At 36.3% G+C, this 26526-nt stretch overlaps 1 protein-coding gene across 3 annotated transcripts in view; it reads left to right on the top strand.

Annotated features, from left to right (window-relative positions):
• Ift88 (intraflagellar transport 88) overlaps positions 1-26526 on the top strand; it is a 157310-nt gene that overhangs the window by 128513 nt on the left and 2271 nt on the right. For all 3 annotated transcript variants that reach the window (XM_047552613.1, XM_047552615.1, XM_047552612.1), the window contains one exon: positions 10274-10340. In XM_047552613.1, the coding sequence (XP_047408569.1) occupies positions 10274-10340 (67 nt within the window). The remainder of the gene's footprint in view (positions 1-10273; positions 10341-26526) is intronic.

The following is a 26526-nucleotide window of genomic DNA, read 5'->3' as shown; positions in this document are numbered from 1 at the left end:
GCAAGAGAAAGTTGGAAATATTTAAAAAATGATCATGGAAGATGTAGGAGATAGGTGGCAGATAATGGAAGATGGAAAATGGAAAACTAAAAAATTACTTAAAGGAATAAATAAAGAGAAGCAGATGGAACAGGAAAATTGGGATATTACTGGGGAAAGAGAGGGAATAAAGGGTAATAAGAAGAATAAAAGCCAAAATACAAACAATTTTAAGATCAAAACAGATCAAACTCATGTAAAATTTTAACCCACATGGGGCTGTGGCTGTAATTCAGTGGCAGAGTGCTTGCCTAGCATGTGTGAAGCACTGGGTTTGATCCTCAGTACCACATAAAAATAAATAAATAAAATAGCAGTATTGTGTTCATCTACAACTAAAAAAAATAAGTTAAAAAAATTTTTTTAAAAACTTAACCCACCAGAGTTAAACCAAGGCTAAATTACTAAGTGGATGGAAAAGAAAGCAATTAAAATAAAAGTTATCTGAAAAAATATATATTTTAACCTGTCTACACAGTGAGAACACACACACACACACACACAATTATGGAGAATGGGGGAAAAAATTAAGAATAAATTAAATAGAAGATAAAAAATAAAACATTTACATATATAATTTTTTAAAAAATTAAATTAAAAAATAGGAAATAAGGAATAGAAAAATTATATTTTTTTACTGGGGATTTATAGTTTTACATAATGGTGAAACTTATTGTTACATATTTGTAACATGCACACAATATAATAATATAGTTTGGCCAATATATTCCCCAGTATTTTTACCTCCCCTTTCCCTCTCCTCCTCATTTACCTTGGTCCTTTTCCTCTCCTCTACTGCTATCCTTCCAATTTTCATGAGATTTTCTACCTCCCACCTTTTCCCTTTTCCTTTCTAGAGTCTACCTATGAGAGAAAACATATAACCCTTGACCTTCTGAATTTAGCTTATTTCACTTAAGAATTTCTCAAGTTCCATTTTCTTGCAAAAGATAATTTCCTTTTTCTTTATGACTGAATAAAACTCCATTGTGTATATATACCACATTTTCTTTATACATTTATCCATTGATGAATACCTGACTGGTTTCATAGTCTGGCTGTGGTGAATTGTACTACTGTAAATGTGGGTATGCATGTATGACTGTAAGATGATTACTTTAATTCTTTAGGATAAATACTGAGGGCAGACAGAGCTAGGTTATATGGTAGTTTCATGACTAGTCTTTTGAGGAACCTCCATACTGATTTACATCATGGTTGTACTAATTTACAGTCCCACCAGCAGTGTAAAGTGTTCCTTTTTCTCCACATCCTCTCCAGCATTTATTATTATTTGTATTCTTAATGGCTACAATTCTGACTGGAGTGAGATGAAATCTCAGTGAAGTTTTTATTTGTATTTTCCTTATTGCTAATCATGTTGAACATTTTTCATATTTTGTTGGACATTGGCATATCTTCTTTTGATAAGTGTCTGTTTATTTCATTTGTCCATTTGTAATTGAGTTATTGGGATTTTGCTATTAAGTTTTTTTAGTTCTTTCTACATTCAAATATTCTCTGTCAGAAGAGTAGCTAGCAAAGATCTTCTTCCATTCTGTAGGTTCTCTCTTCACATTTTTAATTGTTTCCTTTCCTATTGCAAAAGCTTTTTAATTCAGTGTCATCTCATTTATTAATTCTTGGCACTCTTTCCTGAACTTTAGGGATTCTGTTGAGAAAGTCATTGCCTGTGTCTGTACATTGGAGTATTAGCCCTTTGTTTTCTTCTTGGAGTTGCATAGTTGCTGGTCTAATTCCTAGATCCTTGATTCATTTTGAGTTGACTTTTGTGCCAGATGAGAGATAAGGATCTAGTTTCATTCTTCTGCATATGGATATCCAGTTTTCCTAGAACCATTCATGAAAAAAGCTGCCTTTTCTTCAGTGTATGTTTTTGGCACCTTTGTCAAGGATCAGATGACTGTATCTATGTGTGTTTGTCTCTGTATTTTCAATTCTATATATCTGTTTTTATACCAGTACCTGCAGTTTTTGTTACTATAGTTCTGTAGTATGATTTGAAGTCAGGTATTATGATGCCTGCAGCATTGCTGTTTTGGCTTAGAATTGCTTTGGCTATTCTAGGTCTTTTATTCTTCTTAAATGGATTTTAGTACTGTTTTTTCTAGCTCTGTGAAGAATGTCATTGGTATTTTGGTGAGAATTGCATTGAATCTGTATATTGCTTTTGGTAGTATGACCATTTTAACAATATTAATTTTGCCTGACCATGAACATGGGAGGTCTTTCCGTCTTCTAAGGTGTTTTTCAATTTCTTCTTCTTATTCTTTTTTTTTTTTTTTCTGCTTTAGGTAATATCCTTTATTTATTTTTATTGATTCAGTTTCTTTTTTCAGTGTCACATAGTTTCCATTGTAGTAGTCTTTCAACTCTTTAGTTAGATTTATTCCTACACCTTTTTTTTTAAAGAATATTGTGAATAGAATAGTTTCCCTAATTTTCATTCTCAACAGATTCATTATTGATATATAGGAATGTTACTGGGTTTCATATGTTGATTCTGGTAGAATTCAGTTGAAAATTCATCTGGTCCTTGGATTTTCTGTTAGAAGACTTTTTATTACTGCTTCTGTCTCTTTGCTAGTTATTGGTCTGTTTAGGTTTTCTGTGTCCTCATGATTCAGTTTTTGCAGATTGTGTTTGTCTGTAAATATATCCATTTCTTCTAGTTTTTCCAACTTATGAGTATAAGTTTTAAAAATAGATCCCTAGTGATATGCTGAATTTTTGTGATGTCTGCGACGATATCTCTTTTTCTATCTCTAATTTTATTAATTTGGGTTCTCTCTTTTACTTTTGTTGAGTTTGACTAAAGATTTATCATTCCCATTTATCTTTTCAAGAGCCAACTCTTTGTTTCATTTGTATTTTTTTATTCTCAATTTCATTGATTTCAGCTCTGATCTTAATTATTTCCTTCCTATACTGATTTTAGAATCTGTTCTTCTTTCTCAAGGGCCTTTAGATGCATCATTAGTTTATTTGTTTGAGATCTTTCTGATTTTCTTATGTAGGTACTTATATCTATAAACTTTCCTCTTAGAATTGACTTCATAATGTCCCAGAGGTTCTGAGAATGCTGTATCTCTACTCTCATTTGATTCTAAGAATTTCTTCTATTCATCATTCAAAAACATATTATTCAATCTCCATGTGTTTCTCCATATACTTTCTGTAGGATTTTTTGATATTGGTTTCTAATTTCATTCTATAATGATATGATAATTTGCAAGGAATTGTTTTTCATGAGAGTTGCTTCGTGACCTAAAATATGATCTATTTTGGAAAAGATTCCATGAGCCACTGAGAAGAAAGTGTATTCAACTGTGGCTGGATGAAATATTCTATAGATGTCTGTTAAGTTCATTTGATTTATAATATATTTCAGGTCCAAACAGTCTTTACTGAGTTTATGTCTGGATAATCTATCTATTGGTGAGAGAGCTATGTTGAAATGACCTAGTATTATTGTACTGGGATGTAACTGAGACTTTTAATTTGAGTAGTGTCTCTTTTATATAATTAGGTGCACCAAGGTTTGGGCTGTAAATATTTACTATCATTATATCTTCTTGTTGGATTGTTTCCTTTACCAGGAAACAATTGTTTCCTCTTCTGATTAATTTTGAATTTACAATTCAAAACTTTGAATTTACAATTCAAAATTTTAATTGTTTTCTCTTCTGATTAATTTTGTTGGGTATGAGAGTAGCTACTCCTCCTTGTTTTCAGGCTCCATTTTCATAGTATATCAATTTCCATCATTTCATCTTCAACCTGTGGTTGTCTTTGCCTGTATTATGAGTCTCTTGCAAATGACATAAAGTTGGATCTTGTTTTTTAATCCATTCTTCAAGCCTATGTCTTTTAATTGGAGAGTCGAGATCATTACAGTCAATGTTGTTATAGAGAGATGTTTATTAATTCTTGCCATTTTGATTTATTTTTATTGCTTAATTTTTATTTTATTTCTCATTTGCTTAGCTACTCTTCAAATGAGATCTTTTTATTTGTGAGTTCTAGGGTTTGTTTTTATGTCTTTTGTTCTTTAAGTAAATTCTGTATTGCCAGCTCGGTAGTCATGAATTATTTTTGTTTCTACTTATCTTGTAGGTTTTTATTTCTTACTTGATTTTGAAGGATAGCTTTTCTGGATGTAGCAGTCTTGGTTAACAGTTATTTTCTTTCATGATTTGGGACACATCATTCTAAGCCCTGGCTTTTAGGATTTATGTCAAGAAGTAATTCTGATTGGCTAGCTACTAAATGTGACCTGATGTTTTCTCTTGAGGCTTTAAAAATTCTATCCTTGTTCTGTCTGTTAGACATTTTAATCATAATGTGTCATGGAAAGGTTCTTTTTTCGATCTTGTCTGTTTGGGGTTCTGAATGCCCCCTGTATCTGAGCATTTCAAGATCTGGAAATATTTCTGTGTTGGTTCCCTAAAGAGGTTATCCTTTCCATTAAACTGCTTCTCATAACCCTCTTCAATTCCAATGATTCTTAAATTTCCTCTTAATGTTGTCTCAGTGTTCTTGTATATTCTGATCATGTTTACTTGTTCTTTTTTTGTTTTCCTTTAATACTGTCCGAATGTTCAAGACTGGTCATTTTGTCTTTCAACTCTGAGCGCCTGTCTTCAGCATGTTCTACTGATTTTTCCGTGAATATTTTATTTGATTTGTTGTATGTTTCATTTCCAAAATTCATTTGGTTCTTTTTCAGTATCTCTATCTCTTTATTGAATTTCTCATTCATATCCTGTATGGACTTCCTTAATTCATTCAGTTGTTTTTCTGTGTTCTCTTGGAATTCATTGGTTATTATTATAATCATTCTTTTGAACTTTTTATCTGATATGTCATCCACTTCAATATCTTTGAAGTCAGTAACTAGTGAATTATGAACTTTAGGAAGCATTACATTCCCTTGTTTCTTAATATTTCTTGTACTTCTTTGTTGGATTTCATATGTCTATTAGGAGGGATTTCTCTTCCACTCTTATGTGTAGGCCTTTTTAGGACATAGCCTAATAATGCAAAAATGTCTTAGATTGATCTATATTGGGACTGCCTTCATAAGTGTGATATCCACAGCCTTGGTGTTAATTCCCTATGTTTTTGCTACAAGAGTGGCTGTCCATGAGTAGAACCTAAGGACTCACTCCTAGCCATTCCTACTTGTAGCCTGGTCACTAGTTTGGGATTTTGTCTCTTCTATTTTTGTATTAAAGTATAGCTGAAATTTGACATTAGTTTGTGTGCAGAAAAAGGTGTGCTCTGTTTTGGTTGAGTTTACCTCAGCAGCAGAGTCTCTACCCTGTGAACTAGTAGTGTCCCAGTAGATTCCCAGCACTTTGCAGAAAAGGGGGAAACAAACAATAACAACAATTGATGCAAATAATATACAGCATTAAAATAAATACCAAGTGCCTAACTATGACATCTACAATACTAGTTACCATAAAAACAGGAATGGTGGGTCCACCAATTGCCAACAGCCTAAGCCTTAAATAACTGTTAACTAGATCTGTCATTGAAATAAACAGCAAGTGTCAAATATGTCATCCACAGCACTAATCATTGCAACAACATGAAGGTTGGGGCAAGAGTTAAAGAAACCAAATAGTTCTTAAAGATGATAAAAATAGGGGCTGGGGAGATAGCTTAGTCGGTAGAGTGCTTGCCTTGTAAGCACAAGGCCCTGGGTTTGATCCCCAGCACCCCCCCCCCAAAAAAATGATAAAAATACAGCTCATTAAGAGAAAAGAAGGTAGAAGTTTAGAATGTTCAAAATGTGAACAGAGAGAATGCCAAAGAGATCTAACAAGTGGTAGAAGAAATTTGAAGAAAGAAAAAGAGAAAAAATAGGAAAATCAGTGTAATCGAATAGAGGGAAAACAAAAGAATTTGACTATTAGCAGGACAAGAAAGGAGAAAAAGAGAGACAAGAAACAACAACAACAACAAAAAAAACCAAATAAACAAAAAAACTCTAATCCTCAAAAGACAAAGCTAGGAAAAATAACCACATTTTTAAAATGCAAAAAAATTTGAGAAAAAAAGAAACGTGTAATGTGGAAATGTCGACAAATCAATCAGCACAGCAAGAACATCTAAATAAATAAATATTCTTAATGGATGAAAGAAATGCCTCCACTGAGGTGGTTGGAACAGTTGATGAGAATGGCACTGCCTGTACCCAACTGTCCTTCTTTCTTCTTTCTGTTTCTTCTTGGACTATGTACTGAGAGAGAGAGAGAGACAGACAGACAGACACTGAGAGAAGAGCTGGGGGTTATTAACCCCTTCCTCTAGTGACTCACCACGCTGCCAGTTCGAGTTACCTAAAACTGAAGCTGGTTGAAATAACTGCTTCCCTTCTCACCAATATAAGGTAGGATGGAATGGGAAGTGCCGTTGATTGGAATTTTGTCTGCACATCAGATCAGTGCACTCCAAGGGTAGTGCTATTACTGAGTTCTTTGAGGGGAGTTCCTGCAGCTGAAGCTTAGGTCTAATTAGGCCTTAGGGGCTTTGTTGGGTGGTATCTACTCTGAAGGAATTACATCAACATACTCCTAGGGCCAGGCAGATACTGATCTCTGCTGGGATCCTGGATCTTATAAGCCTCCCAGGATTTCTACTCAACGGGCAAGGGACCTAATCCTCCACACACATAAACATAGCCTTCCCAGGCTTAGCCCTTGAGTGTATTCACACCCACCTATTAGATTCCCAACCATCTTCAGTTGGTTGCATGAGCTGCCAGACTCACAGGGAAAGTAAGTTGGATTCCCCTTTGCTTTTTTTTTTTTTTTTTTTTTTTTTTTTTGTAGTTGTAGGTGATTAGAATGTCTTTATTTGTTTATTTTTATATGGTGCTAAGTATCAAACCCAGGGCCTCATGTGCTAGGCAAGTGCTCTGCCACTGAGCCACAGTCCCATCCCTCCCCTTTGTTTTTTCTGACTTAAATCTCATGGGTACAGTCTTGCTGGAGCAGTATGGTACAGTGATCTCTCTCACTTCCATAGCAGAAAACTGCAGTGTAGCCTCCTCAGGATAGCTCCTTCCTCTGCTCTCTGTTTGTCTTTTGAGAAATACAGAGCACTTTTCAAATACCAGTTCATTGTGCAACCTGTGATTCAGCTAAGTTCTGGATGCTTTTCTGATCTACAGGTTTTTCTATGCTAAATCTGCATGTTGTTTTTGTTATCCCTTCCATTGGTGGTGACCAGTGCCACTGCTACTGCCACAACCAACTTGGCGCCGATGTACTATTTCTTGTCCTTTGTTCAGTGCACCCAAGTTTCTGAATCTCTAAAATACTCTGTCTAAATTGAATTTTGGTGAAATGCTCTTTCACCCAGTTTGCTAAAAAGCAATATTCCTTGCTACTTGAATCTCAGGCAGTGGAGCAACTGGAAATAGCCTTACTCTTAATTTGCCATCTTGAATCACTCTGATCCTACCACATTTCCAGTGGGAGAGGGAGAGTTAAAGGACTTGTTTCCACTAAGGTGGTCAAAACTGTGGGCAAGGATAGATGTTCATCTGTTATGCTATTGTTCCAGTCTTTGTATTTATTCTGGGGGCCTCTGTAACCCTTGGATCAAGAGCTGGGGGTTATTAAGTGCCACTTCTTTGTGTTTCTCACCAAGCTACCAATCATTCTCCTGGTATAGGATAGGAGAGACTGGGAATTGTTGACAACTGCTGTATTCCTGCAGCAAGACTGGAGCAGCATTCTAAATTGGAAATTCCAGTAGCTGGTGTTTGATTTGAACTGATCTTTGGGACTTTACTTGTGGGTATTTAAGATTTGATACACACCCTCTGTTGCTAGGGAGATACCAATGTCTACTGGGCATCTGAATCTCAGGGGCCTCCCGCAAATTCCATTATTAGGTTGAGGAGTCTAAACCTTTACAAGCTTCACATTTTTCACTGCTGTGGATATGAACTACCTAGGATCAGACCTAGAATATGATGCAGTTGTCTGACTGGTTACTGGTGTCTTCCCAGTTTTCTTCTGGTTTTTAAATTCAATTTCTAAAACATAAGCACTATTAAAATCTCACAAATTATCTAAGATCTGTCAACGGTTTACTTTTTAGATCCAAACCCACCCTCAAAGCATAAAAGATATCTCCAAGCTGTGATATTCTTAGGTTTCTTTCTATAACTTATGGCTCTTTTGTGACACCCACACCAAGGAGTCTCTTTATACTAGGTATCCCCAGCCCATATCACCCTAGACACAGTCATCTCTGCACTATTCCAGTCACACTAATCCAGACACACTCTGGACCCCAGAATGGGCAACTTCTGAGTCAGGCTGGCAACTTCCTTTTATGAGTTCCCAATCTCTTTCGCTGCTGTGCCAGTGCTCAAAAATGCTTCCTGCAATGACTCTTGATTCCCACAGGACTTTCCACCCACCGTGCATTGATCCATTTTAGTAGCTTTTCACTCCACTGTCTCTGGGTCAGTTAAGATGAACCTCTCTCTCTATTCTGCAGAACTCTCAAGTCAAATTTTTTCACCATGCTTTCTTCTCTCTGTGCCTGTGCTGCTTCTCCCTTCAGCAGTGGGCTGGCAGGACTGAAGTCACTGCAGCCAGCCAAGCTGGCATGTTTCTAATATATTATTTCTTACATTATGATCAAATTTTCTTGCTTTCTGTGTGTCTATGTTTATTTTGCTGTCCATTGTTAAATTTCAGTGAATTCCCTTAGTCACTCAGCTCACTGAGAAATAGTCTTCCCACTTTTTAAATCTTGAGTTAAGAAACTGCTGGAGGGGCTGGGGAAATAGCTCAGTTGGTAGAGTGCTTGCCTTGTAAGCACAAGGACCTGGGTTCGATCCCCAGCACCCAAAAAAAAAAAAGAAAAAAAAAAAAAAGAAACTGCTGGAGAGTACACCCTTAACTCTAATCTGCTATCTTCCAGAATGCAAATTTTTTAATAGAAAAACTTTGCCATGTTTATATAATGTTTGAGAATCCTAAGTTATGTGAGAATGTTTTATTTGTAGAAATGAATCATGAGTTATTAAAAGGATATTTTTTTTCTTCTTAGCAGACCAGTCAATAACCTCAACCATGACCTGATCATTTATAAATGTTTGGGAATTTTTCAGGGTTGAGGAAGTAAATAATTTATCCTTTGAATTAAATATGAAACTTATTAGTAAAGATCTAAATGAAATAATTATGTTAAGAAGTTTTAACTCAATTTTAAGTATTTATCAAAAGCTATCTCTATTCACCAACCATCCTGTATCTCTGTAAATGAACCCATTATACTTAGGAAAATTTGACAGTGTGCCTGAAGCAGGTTCATTATTGATACAAAAATTCTGATACTTAGGCAAAACACAAAAGAACTATAAAATATAGAAAGAAACCTAAGAATATCACTGCTTGAAGATATTCCCTATACTTTGAGAATGGGTTTGAATCTAAAAAGTAAACTTATGACAGATCTTAGATATTTTGTGAGATTTTACTAATGCCTATGTTTTAGAAATTGAATTTTTAAACACCACTTTACCTTTTTTTTTTTTTAACCCTCAAATAGGTCAGGTCCAACCATTGTAGATTAGAACTAGGGCAGGAAATGGTCCCTTTGTAGATTCCCTTCCTCTCCTCTTTCACCTCCTCTTTAAACTATAATGTTTAAGTCCTCAACCTTCACATCAAGAAAATACTGTTCGACCCAGGTTGTGGTGGTACATATTTATAGTCCCAGATACTTGGGGGGCCAAAGCAGAAGGATTACAAATTTGAGGTTAGCCTGGGCAACTTAACAAGACCCTGTCTCAAAATAAGAAATTTTTAAAAGGACTGGGATTGTAACTCACTAGTAAAGTACCTCTGGGTTCATTCTCCAATACTGAAGGGGGAAAAAAAAAAGAAGAAGAAAAAAAGTGAAAGACAATATCGTTTGATTTCTTAGTTGTTTGTGTAAGCAAAGGTTATACTGTACTTCCAAATGAAAGCGCCATTTGTGTATTCTCTAAGAGTTGTGGAAGGCAAGCTTTGAACTCTTTACTTCCAGAACAACTCCTTTTTTTCCCTGTAGAATTAACTCTCAGATGACGATGATAGTCCTAAGAATTTCACAGTAGCTTTAATTTTAAAATTTAGTTATATTCAGTTTTGAAGATATTGCATATTCTTCTAAACTTGTCTTCTTATTGTTCTAGCGCATAAAGTCTGGCAGAGATGGCAGTGGGGGCTCTCGCGGCAAAAGAGAGGGAAGTGCTGGCAGTGGTAAGTGTTTCCTGTGCCCTGAAAGACTGAGTTTAACAGATTTCTAACACATCAGCTTCTGGAAACATCTCAGAATAATCCAAAGTGTTCTTTATGTGTATGTCTGTTTGTTTTATACACAGTAAAGCCTCACTTATTCTAATTTGGTAAACAGTAATTCTGGTATGTATATGAATATTTGTAAATATTCTACTTAAATAACATTTGTTTCTGCTAACTAATAAATGAGTTCAAGTTGGACAGATTATCATAGATGGGCATACAAATGAGGTTTTACTGTGTTACATATTTAAAATTTTCATTCAAAGGAAGTACCATGAGAAGTAGGATGATCTCATAGAATGCAAACAGCTCCAGATCTTTAGTTCGACTTGATATAGTTCCAGTGCCAATCTAGGAATTAGGAGACATGGTTCAAATACCAGTCTTGATCATGACTGGTACAGCCTGTGTATATGTTTTTGAAATAACCATGTAACTTTACATGATTTTTAAAGTTCTTGGCATCTCTTTAATTCCTTGATACTCTGACTCCTTGTGACATCATTTCTCAATAAGTTTTATTAGGTTTTCTATCTCTTTTCCCCATCAACAAAAATATACCTTCTTTCTCTGCTTCAGGCAGGTAGTATAAGTTACAATTAGTAGAAATTTGGTGTTTTTGAAGAAGCTAATTCAAAAAATAAATACTAAATTGGTCTGGGGTTGTGGCTCAGTGGTAAAGTGCTTGCCTAGCATGAGTGAGGCACTGGGTTCAATCCTCAGCACCACATAAAATAGTAAACAAATAAAATAAAATTTAAATAAATAAATACTAAATTGGGATCTATAAATACACCTACATTCTCTCCTATTCATACTTAGCTCTATCCTGCATATGCAGCCCAGCTCCATGTAACTACCCAGTTCCATTCTGTTATAGTTGTCTGTAATCTAGGAGTAGATCAAAGAAAAATGTAATTCTTATTTTAGGTCATCCTTTCATTCATTCACAACATTTACAGGATACATGCTCTGTACAAGAAACCACACTAACTGCCAAGGACATGGAGACATAGGACAGGTTCCCTGCATGCAAGGAAATTATAATCTATTTGTAAAGATAAATATACAAGTTTCTAATGCTGCTGCCAGTGCCATCATGATAAAGAAATGCATGTAGGAACTGCAGTTAGAACGGGAATTCCTTCTTGAATTCAGAGCTCTGCTTTGCCAAGTACATTTATGCACCTACAGCATCAGTGGTATCTCGTTGTAGCCAGACTGCTGATTCCCCAGGAGCCAACCCAGCTTCTCCAACTAAACCTCCTGCCCCTGGCATGTTTGCCCTTGGACCACAGAAGCTGTGACTCAAAGCTAGAAAAATGAGTAGAAACAGCATTGAGCCTGAGTCCCAAGAGCATGACCTCAGGAACAGTGTTCCTACCCCCTTTGCCTCCCTCAATCCTGGTAGAAGCTGCTCCCCCCTTGATGTTCCCTGTACCCAGATATCTCCTTACTTCTGCCAAACCTTCTTCCCATAATTCCTGCTTTAATGAATCCATTTGACCATCTGGAGTTAGATTGAGCTAAGTTTTGGGCCTGAGAGATCTGACCCAGTAGTTATTCATAATCCAGAGACAGCTATACCGCCCCACGACCTCTCATCCAAATTACTTGGGGCCGCACTGGTGGTGGAGTTCAGAATATTTTCTAGTGTAGGAAAATGATATGACTCACAAGCCACAGATCATGTAATATTCATGCATAGCAATTCATAGTCAAACCCAATTTTCTTATTAATTCAGTGTCACATATGAATATTCACACTAAGCAAAAATAAAAACTGTAAATAGCTTCAAATCAAAATTTATGTCCAAGAAGTTCACATATTGCCACCTGTAAACTTTCAGAGCAACTCTTTGGAATTTGGAGTTGTAGATGAGGGATTGTGGATCTAAGTCAAAAACTGTTATTAGTAGCCAAGAAGTCAGCAGAAGGCATTGTGCCCCAATCAAAAAACTCGAAGGTTCACCAAACCAACTTGATGCTGCTTTTTCATAGGAAGCAAGAAATATGTAATGTTCTTGAAAAATTGAGTGTCTCTTTAAGGAGTAAATGTCATAATTAACTCTTAGGGAAATAATGATTATGTATTAAAATTTTAGGACCAGCTTCACCATCCTCTAAGGACCCCACACTTCCCTCTGCAAATTTTAAGTCTAGAATAACCAACCTGTTCCTTCCTAACATCAGCAAACAATCTTACATTAAGTCCCCAGAGCTTTCCCTAGTAATTTGAAGGCTTACAGAACATCTTCCCTAAGCCTCAGCCTGAACCTCCCAGATTGTTCATTCTGAAAACCTGCCTTGGAAACCTTAGGACCTTCTAAGGGTATACTACAACCATAGGAACTGCTCACAAACCTAGAGAGGGCAGGCAGAGTCTCACTGCAAGAAAGTCTCACCAGGAATAGTCCAACATCTCTCATTGGAAACATCAGATGACCAAAGTGTCTTGAGGCCACTGAAGTCCAGATCCTCTAACATGAAGAATCATTTAGCCTCCCTGGTGGCCTTTCCCATAACATTCTTTAAATTATATAGTGCCTCAGATCTAAAAAAGAGGGCTTCACCTGGGCCTGGGCTCCTCCACAGTCAGGGGTAGGTCAGAGAAGAAGGTAGTAACCCCAGTTTGACACCTCTGTGCAAGAGAAGAGAGACCTTCTTGTTGAAAAGTCACTTTCTTCCCTGTCCTCCCCATTGCTGCTGTGTCAGATTTAATCAATTTTCCTTCCTCCCATTTGGTCTGTACCTTCCCAGGTGTTTGCTTTTTTTTTTTTTTTTTTTTTTATCCTATCATTTGCCCTTTTGTTCCTTAAGTATGTGTCACCCCAGATCTCCTCACTCATCCTGCAGTTGATTTGAACACCTCTGTTTGTGGCATCACTGGTTCCATCCGACACTTGTTCAGGATACATGTCTGCCATCCCTTTCTCCTGTTCTGGACACAGGCCACTCTAAGGTCAGCTCTGGCTTTAAAGTTGGAATAAACCAGGCTATGGCTTCCTCTCCTCCTACTCTTTCCTTTTGCCTTGGGGATCCCTCTCAGAGCATCCTGTAGCCCACTGTGGTGGCACCCTGTTGCAACGGTGGCAGCTCCCCAGGCACTTAGTGGGAAGCGCTCACTGCCCATTTAGGAATCCCCTCTACCAACTTGCAGAGAAAGGGAGCCCCATTTCACCATCTTCTACCTCTAACATTTGAAACCTAGAGAAGTACCTTTCCACCTCAACATGGAAATACTTGATCCTCTGCGTTACAGCCACAGATCAGGTGGGGAAAGAGAATTTTTTATACCAATCCACATGAGTCTTGCCTTAAGCTAGTTTAATATGTTAAATGCAATGCCTCCAACTAGATTTTCAAAGTTCTGACTAAGGAGAGGACCAAAGCAAACTTTAATTAATATATAAGAATTATTGACCTTTTTAAATATAGCTATTTATGAAGTGCTTGAGAGCCCTTGAAAATTATGGGGGGGGGGGATTTTTGTTTCTGTGTATGTAAATCAGACTAGTCTCACTGAGGCCTTATTTTTGCTCTTGATTTGTTTAGTGAACCATACCTGCCTACCACTTCAGTGGTTCTCAGATTCAGAATCACCTATAAAACCTGTTAGACACACTGCTGAGCCTTACCCCCAGAGTTTTAGAATCAGTAAGCTTGTGTCGGAGCTGAGGAGTGTCATGTTTAACAAGTTCCTAGCAGTGCTGCTTCTGCTGATCCCAGGACCACAATGGGAAAACCACACCCTAGGAGTGAAATAACGCCATGATTCAGTGGAACAGAGTACATAAAAAGGTGGCTCCTGCTTTTACCACCACAAATTCCCATGTGTGATAATCTTTAGTCACCAGCCTGTAGCCTCATACCTTGGAACTATCACTCTAAGGGCATCACCTTGGGAAATCTCATTTAGGTGGACTTCAAATTATATGCCCAAGCCATGGAATTGGACTGCACACTGCCTGGCACATCCTGGATGATGAGTAAATTGTAGCTATTATTATTATCAGTACTGATATAAATTATATTGGGGGAAAAGATACTTGGTTTAGAATATTCAATGTTGGTTCCAGGATTTTCAGTACTTTATTTTTGTAGAATTAAAACGAAGTAAACAATTTTAACTACTTGAAGTAAGATGCATCACTCTTTCAATGGGGGTCAGATTTTAGCATCTCAGTGTCAAGCATGAATCCACCCAGGAAAAAAAAAGAATTAAGCCACAATGAAAGTCAACATTCAAAATCAGAACTATATTCTACAATTTCAGAGTCTCAGTAGTCAACAGTGTTTATGTTTTCCATGGTTGAATTGAGGTAGGGAATAACCCTGTTCCTGCCTATTGTGACAGCTGCATTTAAAGGGTCAGGAGATCTTTTCTCATTCTTCTGTCTCTCCTCCTCACTTTCTCTATCCTCCTGGCTTTCACACTCTCTCTAGCATGCACCCTTTCTCATTCTCTTTCTTTTCCTCTCATTTTCTCTCTTACCCTGCAGGGAGACACTCTGTTTGCTTAATAAACTCCCTTATGTGATTTCCCGTGTCCAGCGTGGTTTCTGTGGGATCCCTTACATTGGTGCCGTGACTCAAATGGGATCTTCCACTGTCTCTTAAGTGGGTTGAACCCAATCTAAGCCCCAGTGCCCCCCGGAAACAGCCCCACCTTCCTTTCTGCCCGGACGCTCTGCTCTGCATTCATCACCGGACTTCAAATTGAAGTACACCATAGATTAACTTGAAAAGTCATCACCTATAGGACAGATAATGTAGACCACAATTAGATAAAAAGGGAAACACCCATCCCCAGATGCCTTTACAACCTGCTCTTCCCCAACAGGACTTCTACCATGGACCTCTTAATTGACCCGATTTCTAAAAAGGGAACTCCAAACTGCTTGCCCCATGCTGCCCCCTTCCAGTTCAAAGAAACCAGAATGGTCATCACCCATTTCCCCTACAGCAGTGAAGGAGTTCCTAAAATTAGAGAGGTGAATGAAGTCAGAATTGGGGACAGGCAGTTAGTGTAGAAATAGGGGATCAGTCAAATTGAGGAAATGAAGTCCATGAAAATCATCTGCATTTGGAAGTCTGGAAGGAGAATGGACTTTTTACATCTCACCTGCAAAACCAACCCCAGTCACTTAGGCAGGAAGGAGAGAGAAAGCTTTGGAAAGAACTGGAGAACAAAAGATTTTCTTATAAAAACAGAAACGGAGGAATGTAATGTATAAAGCTACTTCCCCGCCCTTTCCATTGCAGCCATTTTCTCCACCTCCCAACCACTTGTCAATCTGTGAATCATCCTAGCTAGCTATTGGTTCATGAGTCAACTTGCAAGTATCCTTCTCCGATATTGGTCCCCTGTTAGCCCAGCGAAATTCAGTTGCTTTACTGTAGCTACCCCGCCATCTTTTCTCATTCTTCTGTCTCTCCTCCTCACTTTCTCTAGCCTCCTGGTTTTCACACTCTCTCTAGCACGCGCCCTTTCTCATTCTTTCTTTTCCTCACATTTTCTCTCTTACCTTGCAGGGAGACACTCTGTTTGCTTAATAAACTCCCTTATGTGAAAAAAAAATAAAAAATAAAAAATAAATAAAGGGTCAGGAAATCCACTGAACATATCTGCTTCTCATGTGTATATGTCCTCAAGATGCAAGAATGTCTCCTTGTAAAGCATTTTCTGTCTTGGCATGATGGTGGCATTTTTGTGACTTGATTTCAAGTGCTGTGTTATTAAGGTTTCATTTTATAACATTTTTTGTTTGTGTGCTTCTTTAATGGTTTGCTTCATCTTTGAGTGTGATTTTTATGTCTTATATGTGAACTCTTCCTATGAAAATATATCAGTTTTATAATGAAAATAATTTTATAATGAAAATCAGGATATTATGACTCAGTGAACAGAAATTCACTTTACAGTCAACTTTTTGAGCAGCATATCTTTTATAAAGTACATTGTAACCTAGTTTTATTATAAGAGTATAGTACAAGTTTGAGTACAACACCTTCCCACAGTTTTGCTGCATCTCCATGGTTGCTTCACAAGAGAGGGAAGAAGTCATGTCCTGTGTCCACTAGGGATAAAGATTATTGTCAAGGAGCAGTTACTCTGAGAAGGTACCTACAAAGCTGATCACAGAGAGACAGGGATTAGCATGCATGTAAAGGAGAGAGTCTTGAGATTTTGGGGCAGGGTGCTGTCATTTCTGCTAATATCACTCCTGTCAACCTCAGTCTCAACTTCACCCTTTCATCCCAGAAGTCTACAACATAATTTTTCTAATCACCCTAATACTGACTATTTTGCAGCATGTATGTATTACAAAGGAAACCTACTTTGAAATAAGTATTAGAAGATCGTTAACAGCACTGTAGCACTGACTTATTCTCAGTGTTATAGTCAAAAAGAAATTTGTGTGTACTAGTACCTCCTGTCGGTCTGCTCTGCCAGGGTGGCCCCTGCTTTCAGATTTGGTGATTCTCTCAGATGGAGTCAGCAGACTTGTTCTGTTAAGGATCATACATTTCAGGTTTGAAGGCCATGGATCTGTGGATACAATTGCATTCTACTCTTGTATCGTGGAAGCAGCTATAGACAGTATGTAAGCGAATGGGCATGGTGGTAATTTGAATGTCATATAATTTTCAAGTGTCACAAAATATTCTTCTTTGCTTTTTCCTTAATTATTTAAAAATGCACAAATCATTCTTAGCTCACTGGATATACAAAAACAGAAGAGGCCCAGATTATAGTTTGCTAAACCCTGCTCTAAACCACTCTCCATGAGAGGTAAGGAGTTGTAGGACCTAGAAATTATCCTTGTGATCAAAGCACTGGCTCCACCATCTAATCAAGCATATAGTTTGAACACCAAGGTTCTATATCAATGAAATTGTCTTACACCAGCAATATAATAATGAAGTGTGTGGGTTTGTATTTACAACAGAACATGTTCTTTCCTCTGACCCTTAACCTATTCCCTGACTTCAAGGTCACTTTGATCAATTCCTTAGTCCCTGGTATTCATTCAATATCCATGGACTACCTTTGTCAGTTCACCACATCTAAAGGGACCTTGGACAACTTACTTAATCTGTGTCCCAGATACCTCATCAGTAAAATGAAACTGAAAATGGGACCTACCCAACAGGGCTAAGATGATGAGTTAATACAGGGAAAGCTCTTAAAATAATTCCCAACAGAGGCAAACTCTCAGTTAGGGACAGCGGGGGCACTTTGATTCCTATTTGACAAAGGAGCACATGGGCAATGCCTGAAATACTAGTGTCCATCCTAATGCCAGCATCTATCTTCTTAGCTCTGTTGGATGTATTGCCTTGAGTTTGTTATTCTTCGTATTTTTCCTGCCACTGCAGGGTCATGTTTATCCATACATGAAAGTACATGTAAACAAAGATACCTCTAGCTTACTGTACCATAATTTTTTAAACAAAAATAATAGAAATTATATATAAATATAAGTGTTGGTTTTTAAAATTACTGATTTGAAAAACTGAATATCTATTTAGTAAAATTGCTAACCAAAAACATTTATAAATCTCCTCTTTTGAATACCAAAGGCAAATTACTAAAGCACAGAAATCCAATCTAAAAATTTTACAAATTGTGTGAGTGTGTGTATATATGCATGCACATACATATATATCTGTTATATATATAATAACATATACACATTTTATATGTACATGTGTGTATTCATGCATATATACCCAAATACATACTTTTTATCAGTTCTTCCCTCTTTTTCCTTTCCTACCTTTCTGCCTTTCTATCAACAAATAAGCATTTGTCAAGTTCCTAACCATAGTAGGTGCTCAGTAAATACTAGTATCCTTTCGCTTCACTCATACCCTCTTTATATGCCAAGATATCAAATTAAGCACTCAGTATGCAAAATATAGACCAGGTGCGGTGGTGCACACTTGTAATCCCAGCTATTCAGGGAGGCTGCAGCAAGAGGTTCACAATTTTATGGCCAACCTTGACAACTTTGTGAGACCCTGTCTCAAAAAATTTAAAAAGGGCTGGCATTATAGCTCATTGGTAGCCCCTGGGATCAATCCCAAGTACCACCAAAAAAAAAAAAAAAAAAAAAAAGATTCAAAATATAATAAAAACAAAAAAAAATAAAAATATAATAAATCAGTTGTCTCTTTTTTCTTACATCTTCACTGAATCCTTCAGTCTCCCTCTCCTTACTTGAGTATTACCTATTACTTTTGCCATCAGGGTCAGCTTTTCCAGTTTTGATATACCTCTGTTAGCTTTTTTGTTGGATAATATTTGAATAGTAGAAGGGTAAAGGGTAAAGTCAAACTGAGAATCAGTTTGTAACAGTCTAAGAATGAAATTCTTGTAGTAAGACTAGATCCAGAGCTGAGGTTGTGGCTCAGTGGTAGAGCACTTGCCTAGCATGTGTGAGGCACTGGGTTCGATTCTCAGCACCACATATAAATAAATGAATAAAATAAAGGTCCATCAACAAATAAAAAAAAATATATGTATATATATATTAAAAAAAAAAAGACTAGGTCCAAGCAATGATCCTTGTAAAATTAAATGAGAATGTCATCATCAAAGCTGATGGGACAGTTACTTTCTAAGAAGGGGGAAGCGTACATTGGTGTACTGCCCCTTAACTATGGAAGGAAACAGAAGCAAAGGAAGATCATCTTCATGACAAGAGGATAAGTCATTTGCAAATAAGACTACAGAGTACCTAGAAGTAAATTAGACAATAGATTCGTACTGAAGATTTCAAAGTTGCTTTTCATTTGCTTTCAGTTTTTCTAGAAATGAACAAAAATTTCCTCATACTTATATGGAATGAGAGTATATCTTCTTTACTGATTTCATCTCAGTAAATGCTAAAATAAATATCTTGGGGATGGGAGAGAGACAAAAAATGTTTTTTAATGTCTAATGAATATTGAAATCCAAATTTATCAAGAGAGAATTCTTTAAGAATAGATTTGAAAGAGTAAGAACAATTATGTTTATAACACATTCAGAGGAACAGGCAGAATTTTTTAGGAAGTTTGATTTTAAAAAGTACTTTCAAAGAAACTGATCAGAGACAGTGGATAGACTTCCTACCTGAAGGAGTGGGGGAAATTTGGGAGAATTACTAGATATGTATTGAATGATTGGGCCTTAAGGACTAAGAAGGGTGGGCAAGTGCATTTTTCAAGATAGTATCACTAGCCCTCAAAGAAGGCATGCTCAGTCCACAGTCAGGCAACAGTCAGACCCCACTGATTTAAGAAAGGAACAGGTTGCAGGGAGAAGAGGATATAAACTCTTCTCTTACTCATGGCGGTTAAATGTGCAGTCAGTCTCACTGAAAATTAAATGCAAACTAACCTATAAAATTAGCAATTTAAAAAAAATAACTCACAAGGATAGCAAGGATAAGATGGTACAGACATTTTTTATAAACATAAATTAAATACTGCCAGTGTAGGTTTTAAGTGATATACTCTGCTGGGAATGTTTGATAATATTCACCAAGATGTTTAAAATGTCCATAGCCTTTGATAGGAACTTTTTTTAAAGAAATAATCATGTAATCCCAGCTACTCAGGAACTGAGACAGATGGATCACAAGTTAGAGGTCAGCAAGACCTTGTCTCAGAAAAAAAAAAAAAAAAAAAAGAAGGACCAGGGGTATGGCTCAGTTGGAAAGCACCCCTTGGTTCAATCCCCAATACTGCAAAAAATAAATAAAATCAGATTCAGATAAAGAATTGCGTACACACATACTGATCACATTTTTTGTGGTAGAAAATGCTGGGAATGAACTAAATATACAACTGGAAATAATTCCAAGTATACTTACATTCTCTACAGTCTCATCATCCAGTGGCAGTTACTACAGGGCCCCTGTCCTTCCCTTGAGTGAGATCTGGCATCAGGCTTCCTTGGTTGATCTTTAAGGGAGGCTATGATGCCATTGGGAGCTCTAGAGAATTGGATCACTTAACAATTTCCAGAGATTATAACTTCCAAGAAATAATCTTACTTGCAAGTAAAATGCAATGAATAATAGTAATATGGTTTCCTTTTTACTTTTCTCTAAACAAAATACTGAAAAGTGTATAGAAATCAATAAAATGAGAAAAATGCAAGAAATGCAGATAATTTTATTGTATCTTTAAAATGTGTTGTAGGTGTGACATCATGGAAACTATAGTAAATGTTTAAGGTAAAAGTCACCCACAGATTGTAAAGTCTCCAAAGAGAGTGCCTCTGCTATGTGTAGAACAGTGTAAGTTACTGAGCAAGAACACAGTTAACACTCATTAGAATTTCAAATATCACTGAAGGTATCAGAGAAATTTGTACATTTTTCTTATTTTCATTACTCCCATTAAACATATTCATTAAATATATTATGTACTCAGTTTTGGAAAACCACTGAATTTAAATCTGATTTTTTAAAAAAATCTCTACTCTAGGGGTTGGGGATTTAGTTCAGTGAGAGACTGCTGGCCTAGCAGATGCAAGGCCCTGAGTTTAGTCCTCGGCCCTGAAAAAAAAGAAAGAAAGAAAAGAAGTCTCTACTTTAATATAACATTGTAGAAAATTGACAAAAATTAAATACATTACTTTTCATCTTCTCTTCAGTTTTTTCTGTCTTAAGTTTATCTACTACTATAAATAATTGTCACTCCCCTAACTAGATTCCCTTGAAAACTGAATTTATTTTTATTTGAAGAGAACATGTGGTGGAAGTTTATGTAGTTAAACCCCTTAACCTTACTTAATTTGTTCTGTGAATAGACCCTATATTGTAAAACTTATGTTCTCGCACACAAAAACATACTCCTATTTAAAAATTGTAACACTAACCAGACGTGTTGTCACATGCCTGTAATCCCAGTGACTCAGTAGACTGAGAAAGGAGGATGGCAAGTTTGAGGATAGCCTCAGCAGCTTAACAAGACCCTGTGTCAAAATAAAAAATGGAAAGGGCAGGAGATGTAGCTCAGTAGTGGAAGCACCACTGGGTTCAATCCCTATTTCCGGTGTTGGGGGGGCACAACTATAACATTAAAATGTTATAAATAGTTTGCCTTCTTAGTTTGAGTTGCCTTGTAAAAACATTGACCAAGGTAGGATGTAGACTACCACCAAGTAGATATGTTGGGAGATTTATTCCAAGCCTCAAGATGGCAGATTTGCCTGTAAAACAAGGGGGTCTAGGCTGTTCTGGAGATAGGAAAACATCAGGCTGTGCGAACTTGAGGGAACTTGCCTTTGGATGTTTAACTGTTATTACTAAGACACATTTCATAGGGTCAGCCAAACTGCTGAGCTTGAAACAGCATGTAGGAAAATAAGTATGAGAAATGTCCATGTGCTGCACTTTACACAGGTTCTCTGCCCAAAACCAATTATTGTGTAATGGGCAAGAGCACGCTTGCAATCAGAAAACCTGGATTTTGGCAATGGTTTTGCCACTAGCTGAACTACCCCCTCTCCCCCCGCCAGCTGAACTCTTGAACAAGTGATTTCACCATCCTAGTTCTTATTCTCACCTGAAAAATAGAATTAATAGCCTTTTAAATGATGTTTCGTTTTTGTGTTTCTGCTGACTGTAAAATTATTGCCGACATCAATTTCTGACAGTAGAATGGACTGAATATTCAGGAAAACTCATCAAGATATATAGCACTCCTAAAAATGGTGGATTGAATGTTTTAAAAAATGGGGAGGGAGAAGAAGAAAAGAAAAATTTTAGAAACATTTAAATGTGTGGCTAAGTTGACAGAAAGAAGGAAATTCTTTGCCAAAAATTAACTGGAAAGTTTAAACCCAAAGGAGTAAACAAATGCAGGAGTAAACATTTGCCCAGATAATCCCTTGTGACTGAAAACCTAGCATTATAGACCGCTCCTAGGGAAGAAGAGTAAGGACTAGGGCCCCTGATGGGTCAGAGATCAAATCAAAGGATCTCTCCATAAAGCTGGGGTCTCTAACTGGCCATACCCTCAGTAGGTCAACTAGAAAAGCCATCCCACAAAGGATAGGTTTCTACCTTGGCACTAATATAAAAATCAAGAAAAGTTCCTTTGAGAATTCCTAACCATAAGCATTCACTCATGTAGCTTTGGAGCTAGCATACGTGTCTTACCTGTGTGGCCTGAATAATACCATGATGAAAATTTAGGTTAAAGTAAACTTGAGTTGGTAGTATTGCAAGGTGCCTACAAGAAACAAATTTAAATCTCAAAATTCAAAATCTATGCCCATTTTTAACTGGACTGTTTCATCATTGTTAAGATTTTGGCGTTCTTTATATATTGTAGATATCAGCCCTTTATCAGATATTTAATAAATATTTTCTCACATTCTGGGGGTTGCCTATTCTCTCTGTTGATTGTCCCTTGGCTTCATAGAAGTTAAGTTTGATGTAGTGCATTTGACTATTTTTGCTATTGTTGCATGTACTTTTGGTATCATATCTAAAAGATCATCCAATGTCATCATTAAGACTTTCCCTTATGTTCTCTTCTAGGAATTAAGGCCTTTACTAGTTTTTTGTTGTTTTGTCTTGTTTTGTTTTGTTTGTACTAGGGATTGAACCCAGGGGCACTTTAGCACTGAACTACATCCCAGTTCTTTTTTATTCTGAGACAGGGTCTTACTAAGTTGCTGAGGTTGGCCTAGAAAGATCCTCCTGCCTCAGCCTCCCAAGTCGCTGGAATTACAGGTGTGCACTACAATGCCTGGCAAGGCCTTTACTAATTTTAAAATTAATTTTCATATATAGCATAAGGTGTCCAGCCTCAATTTTTTGCAATTGGGTATACAGTTTTCCAGCATTGGCTTCTAAAGAGACTATCCTTTTTCCATTGTGTATCCTTTTGGCACCCTTTTCGGATCATTTGACCATATACAAGAAGATTTATTTCTGTTCCCTTGGTCTGAATGTTTGTCTTTATACCAGGACCATACCATTTTGGTTGCTATAGCTTTGTAATATATTTTGAAGTCAGGAAGTGTGAGGCTTCCAGCTTTTTTTTTTTTTTTTTTTTTTTTTTCTCCTCAAGATGATTTTGAGTATGGGGGTCCTTTGAGAGTCCAGTTGAATTTCAGGGTGGGTTTTTTCCTCTTTCAGGAGAAGGTGTCATTGAGATGGTGATTGGGATTACATTCAGTCTCCATATTTCTTTGGGTGGTATGAATATTTTAACAATATAAAATCTTCTAATCCATGACACTAACTGCCTTACCATTTGTCACCTTTAATTTCTTTCAGCAGTTAGATTGGTATGAGTGTTTTTCACCTCTTTGGTTTCTTCCTAAATATTTTATTTTTTTTGATGCTATTATAAGTGGAATTCTTTTTATTACTTTCATTTTCCAATTGTTCATTGATTATTGGTGTATAGATAGACATACAACTGATTTTTGTGTGTTGATTTTGTATATCCAACTTTGCAAAACTTACTAGTTCTACCAGTTTTTTTTTATTACTTTGTTTTGGTTTTGATTTCTGCAGACTGGGGATTTTTACCATTGAGCTACATTCCTGCGTCTTTTAATTTTTTTTATTTTGAGTCAGGATCTCATTAAGTTGCTTGGGGTCTTGCTAAGTTGCTGAGGCTATCCTGAAACTTACAATCCTCCTGCCTCAGCCTCCTGAGTCACTGGGATTACAGATTTACAGGATTACAGCTCAGCTAGTTCTACCAGTTTTTTATGACATCTTTAAAATTATCTACATGTAAGATGATGTCATTTATGAACAGAGATAATTTTACTTATTTTTCTACTAAATGCCTTTTTTTCCTTGCCTGAGCACATTACTGTCTTGAACAAAAATAATGAGAGTAAAGTCTATTTTGTCTGAAATGAGTATGGCCACTCCTACTTTCTTTTCATAACTGTATAAATGGTATATTTTTCTACCCTTTCACTTTCAACCTACATGTGTCCTTATACCTAGAGTTAGTCTCTTGAAGGCATCATATAATTGAATGTTGTTTTTATTGTTATTGTTGTGTTTTGTTATATCCATTCAGTCATTTTTATCTGTAGATTGGGGAATTTAACTAGTTTGCATGTAAATAATTAGTGATAGGGGAGGACCAATCACTGCCATTTGTTAATTGTTTTCTGTGTGACTTATAGTTATTTTGCACAACCTTTGCTCTTTCTGCTTTCCTTTGTGCTTCATTGAGTTTTTGTAGTGACAAAGTTTGATTCCTTTCTTTCTTTTCTTCTTTTTGTTGTTGTTGTAGTACTTGGGGATTGAACTGAGGGCTTCACACTTAAGCACTCTACCACAAAGCTAATCCCCAAGCCCACCCTCTCAACCTTTTTCTTCATTTTTATTTTAAGACAAGGTTTCACTAAGTTGCCCATGCTGGCCTTGAACTTGTTTTTCTCTTGCTTCAGCTTCCTGAGTAGCTGGAATTACAGGTTTGTGCCATTTTGCCAATTTCTTTTGTGCCAATCTCTACAGGTATTTTTTCTGTAATTCTTACAGATATTGTATAAAACATAACAATATATTTTTACTGATAGCAATTTAATTTTAATTGCATTTAAATCATCTACTCCTTTACATCCCCCCATTTTGTTACTGATACCACAAGTTATATCTTTTATGTTTTGTATCTATAGCATACTTTAGTATTTTTATACTATTATCTTTTAAATTCTGTACATGAATTAAAAAATTTTTGTGTACCATTATGACAGTATTGCATCATTCTGTATTTGTCTCTGTACCTTTATCACAGAACTTTATATTTTCTTAGGCTTTTATGTAGCTATCTAGTATCCTTTCACTTCAACTTTAAGGACTTTATTTAGTAATTTTTGCTAGGCATATCTAGTGGTAATAAACTCCCTCAGCCTTTGTTTATCTAAAAAAGCTTAAGATCTTCCTTTCTTTAAGACAGTTTTACTGGATATAATGTTCTTATTGTACTTTTTTCTTCCAACACTTTGAAAAAATCATCCCATTAACTGCTGGCCTGTAATGTTTCTTTTGAGAAATCTACTGGTAGTGTTACAGAAATTCCCTTATAGATGATAAGTCACTTTTCTCTGCTACTTTCAAGATTCTCTTTGTCTTTGACTTTTGACAGTTTGAATATAGTGTATCTTAGTGTGAGCCTTTTTGGACTTATAGTTACAGTTTTATATATATATATATATATATATATATATATATATATATATATATATAGTTGTAGATGGACACAATATCTTTATTTTATTTATTTATTTTATATGGTGCTGAGAATCAAACCCAGTGCCTCACACATGCTAGGCTGGCGCTCAACCACAACCCCAGCCCATAATTACAGTTCTTTGAGCTTCTTGAATCTGTGTGCTTATTCACACATATTACTTCCTCTGCCTAGGGAAGTTTTCAGCCATTATTTCTTTAGGTAAATTCTTGCCCCATTCTCACCTGTTCTCATTCTAAAACTCTTGTAATACATATATTGTTCCACTTGATGGTGTCCTATAGTCCCTTTGGCTTTCTTCACTATTTTTTCTTTTTGATCCTTGACTCAGTAATCTCAAATGACAAGCCTTTGAGTTCACTGAGTCTTTCATCTTATCTAATTAATATCATCTACTTAATATCCCCTCTAGTAAATGTGTAGTTCAGTTATTATATTCTTCAGCTCCAGAATTTGTTTGGATCATGTTTATGGTTTCTGTCTCTTTGTTGATATTCTCATTTTGTTCATGCATCACTTTCCTGATTTTTTAGCAGACTGTTTGTGTTCTCTTGTAGCCCATTGAGCTTCTTTAAGATGATTATTTTGAATTTTTTGGATGATTCTGAATTCATCGATGCTTATTTTGAATTGTCCATAGGGTTTGTTCTTAAGATTTGTTTTGCTTCTTGGATTTGGCTATTTCCTTGTTTCTTTATCTTGTTTATTTTATAATATCTGCTTTCAAATACATCTTTATGGACAGGTTTTTTTACAGGAGATCTTCACCAGTCAATCTGACTTAGAGATTCTGGGGGCCTCTGAAAACTTTGGTGGGGAAGCCGAGATAGGATTATGCATAAAATTTCAAAAATAAAGAAGCTTTCTGGTTTCTTTATCAACAGCTCTTGTCTCTTGTTCTTTGGTG

Source organism: Sciurus carolinensis, chromosome 5 (genome assembly GCF_902686445.1).
Source record: "Sciurus carolinensis chromosome 5, mSciCar1.2, whole genome shotgun sequence".
Taxonomy (NCBI): Eukaryota; Metazoa; Chordata; class Mammalia; order Rodentia; family Sciuridae; genus Sciurus; species Sciurus carolinensis.
This window is presented reverse-complemented; position numbering and strand designations above follow the sequence as displayed.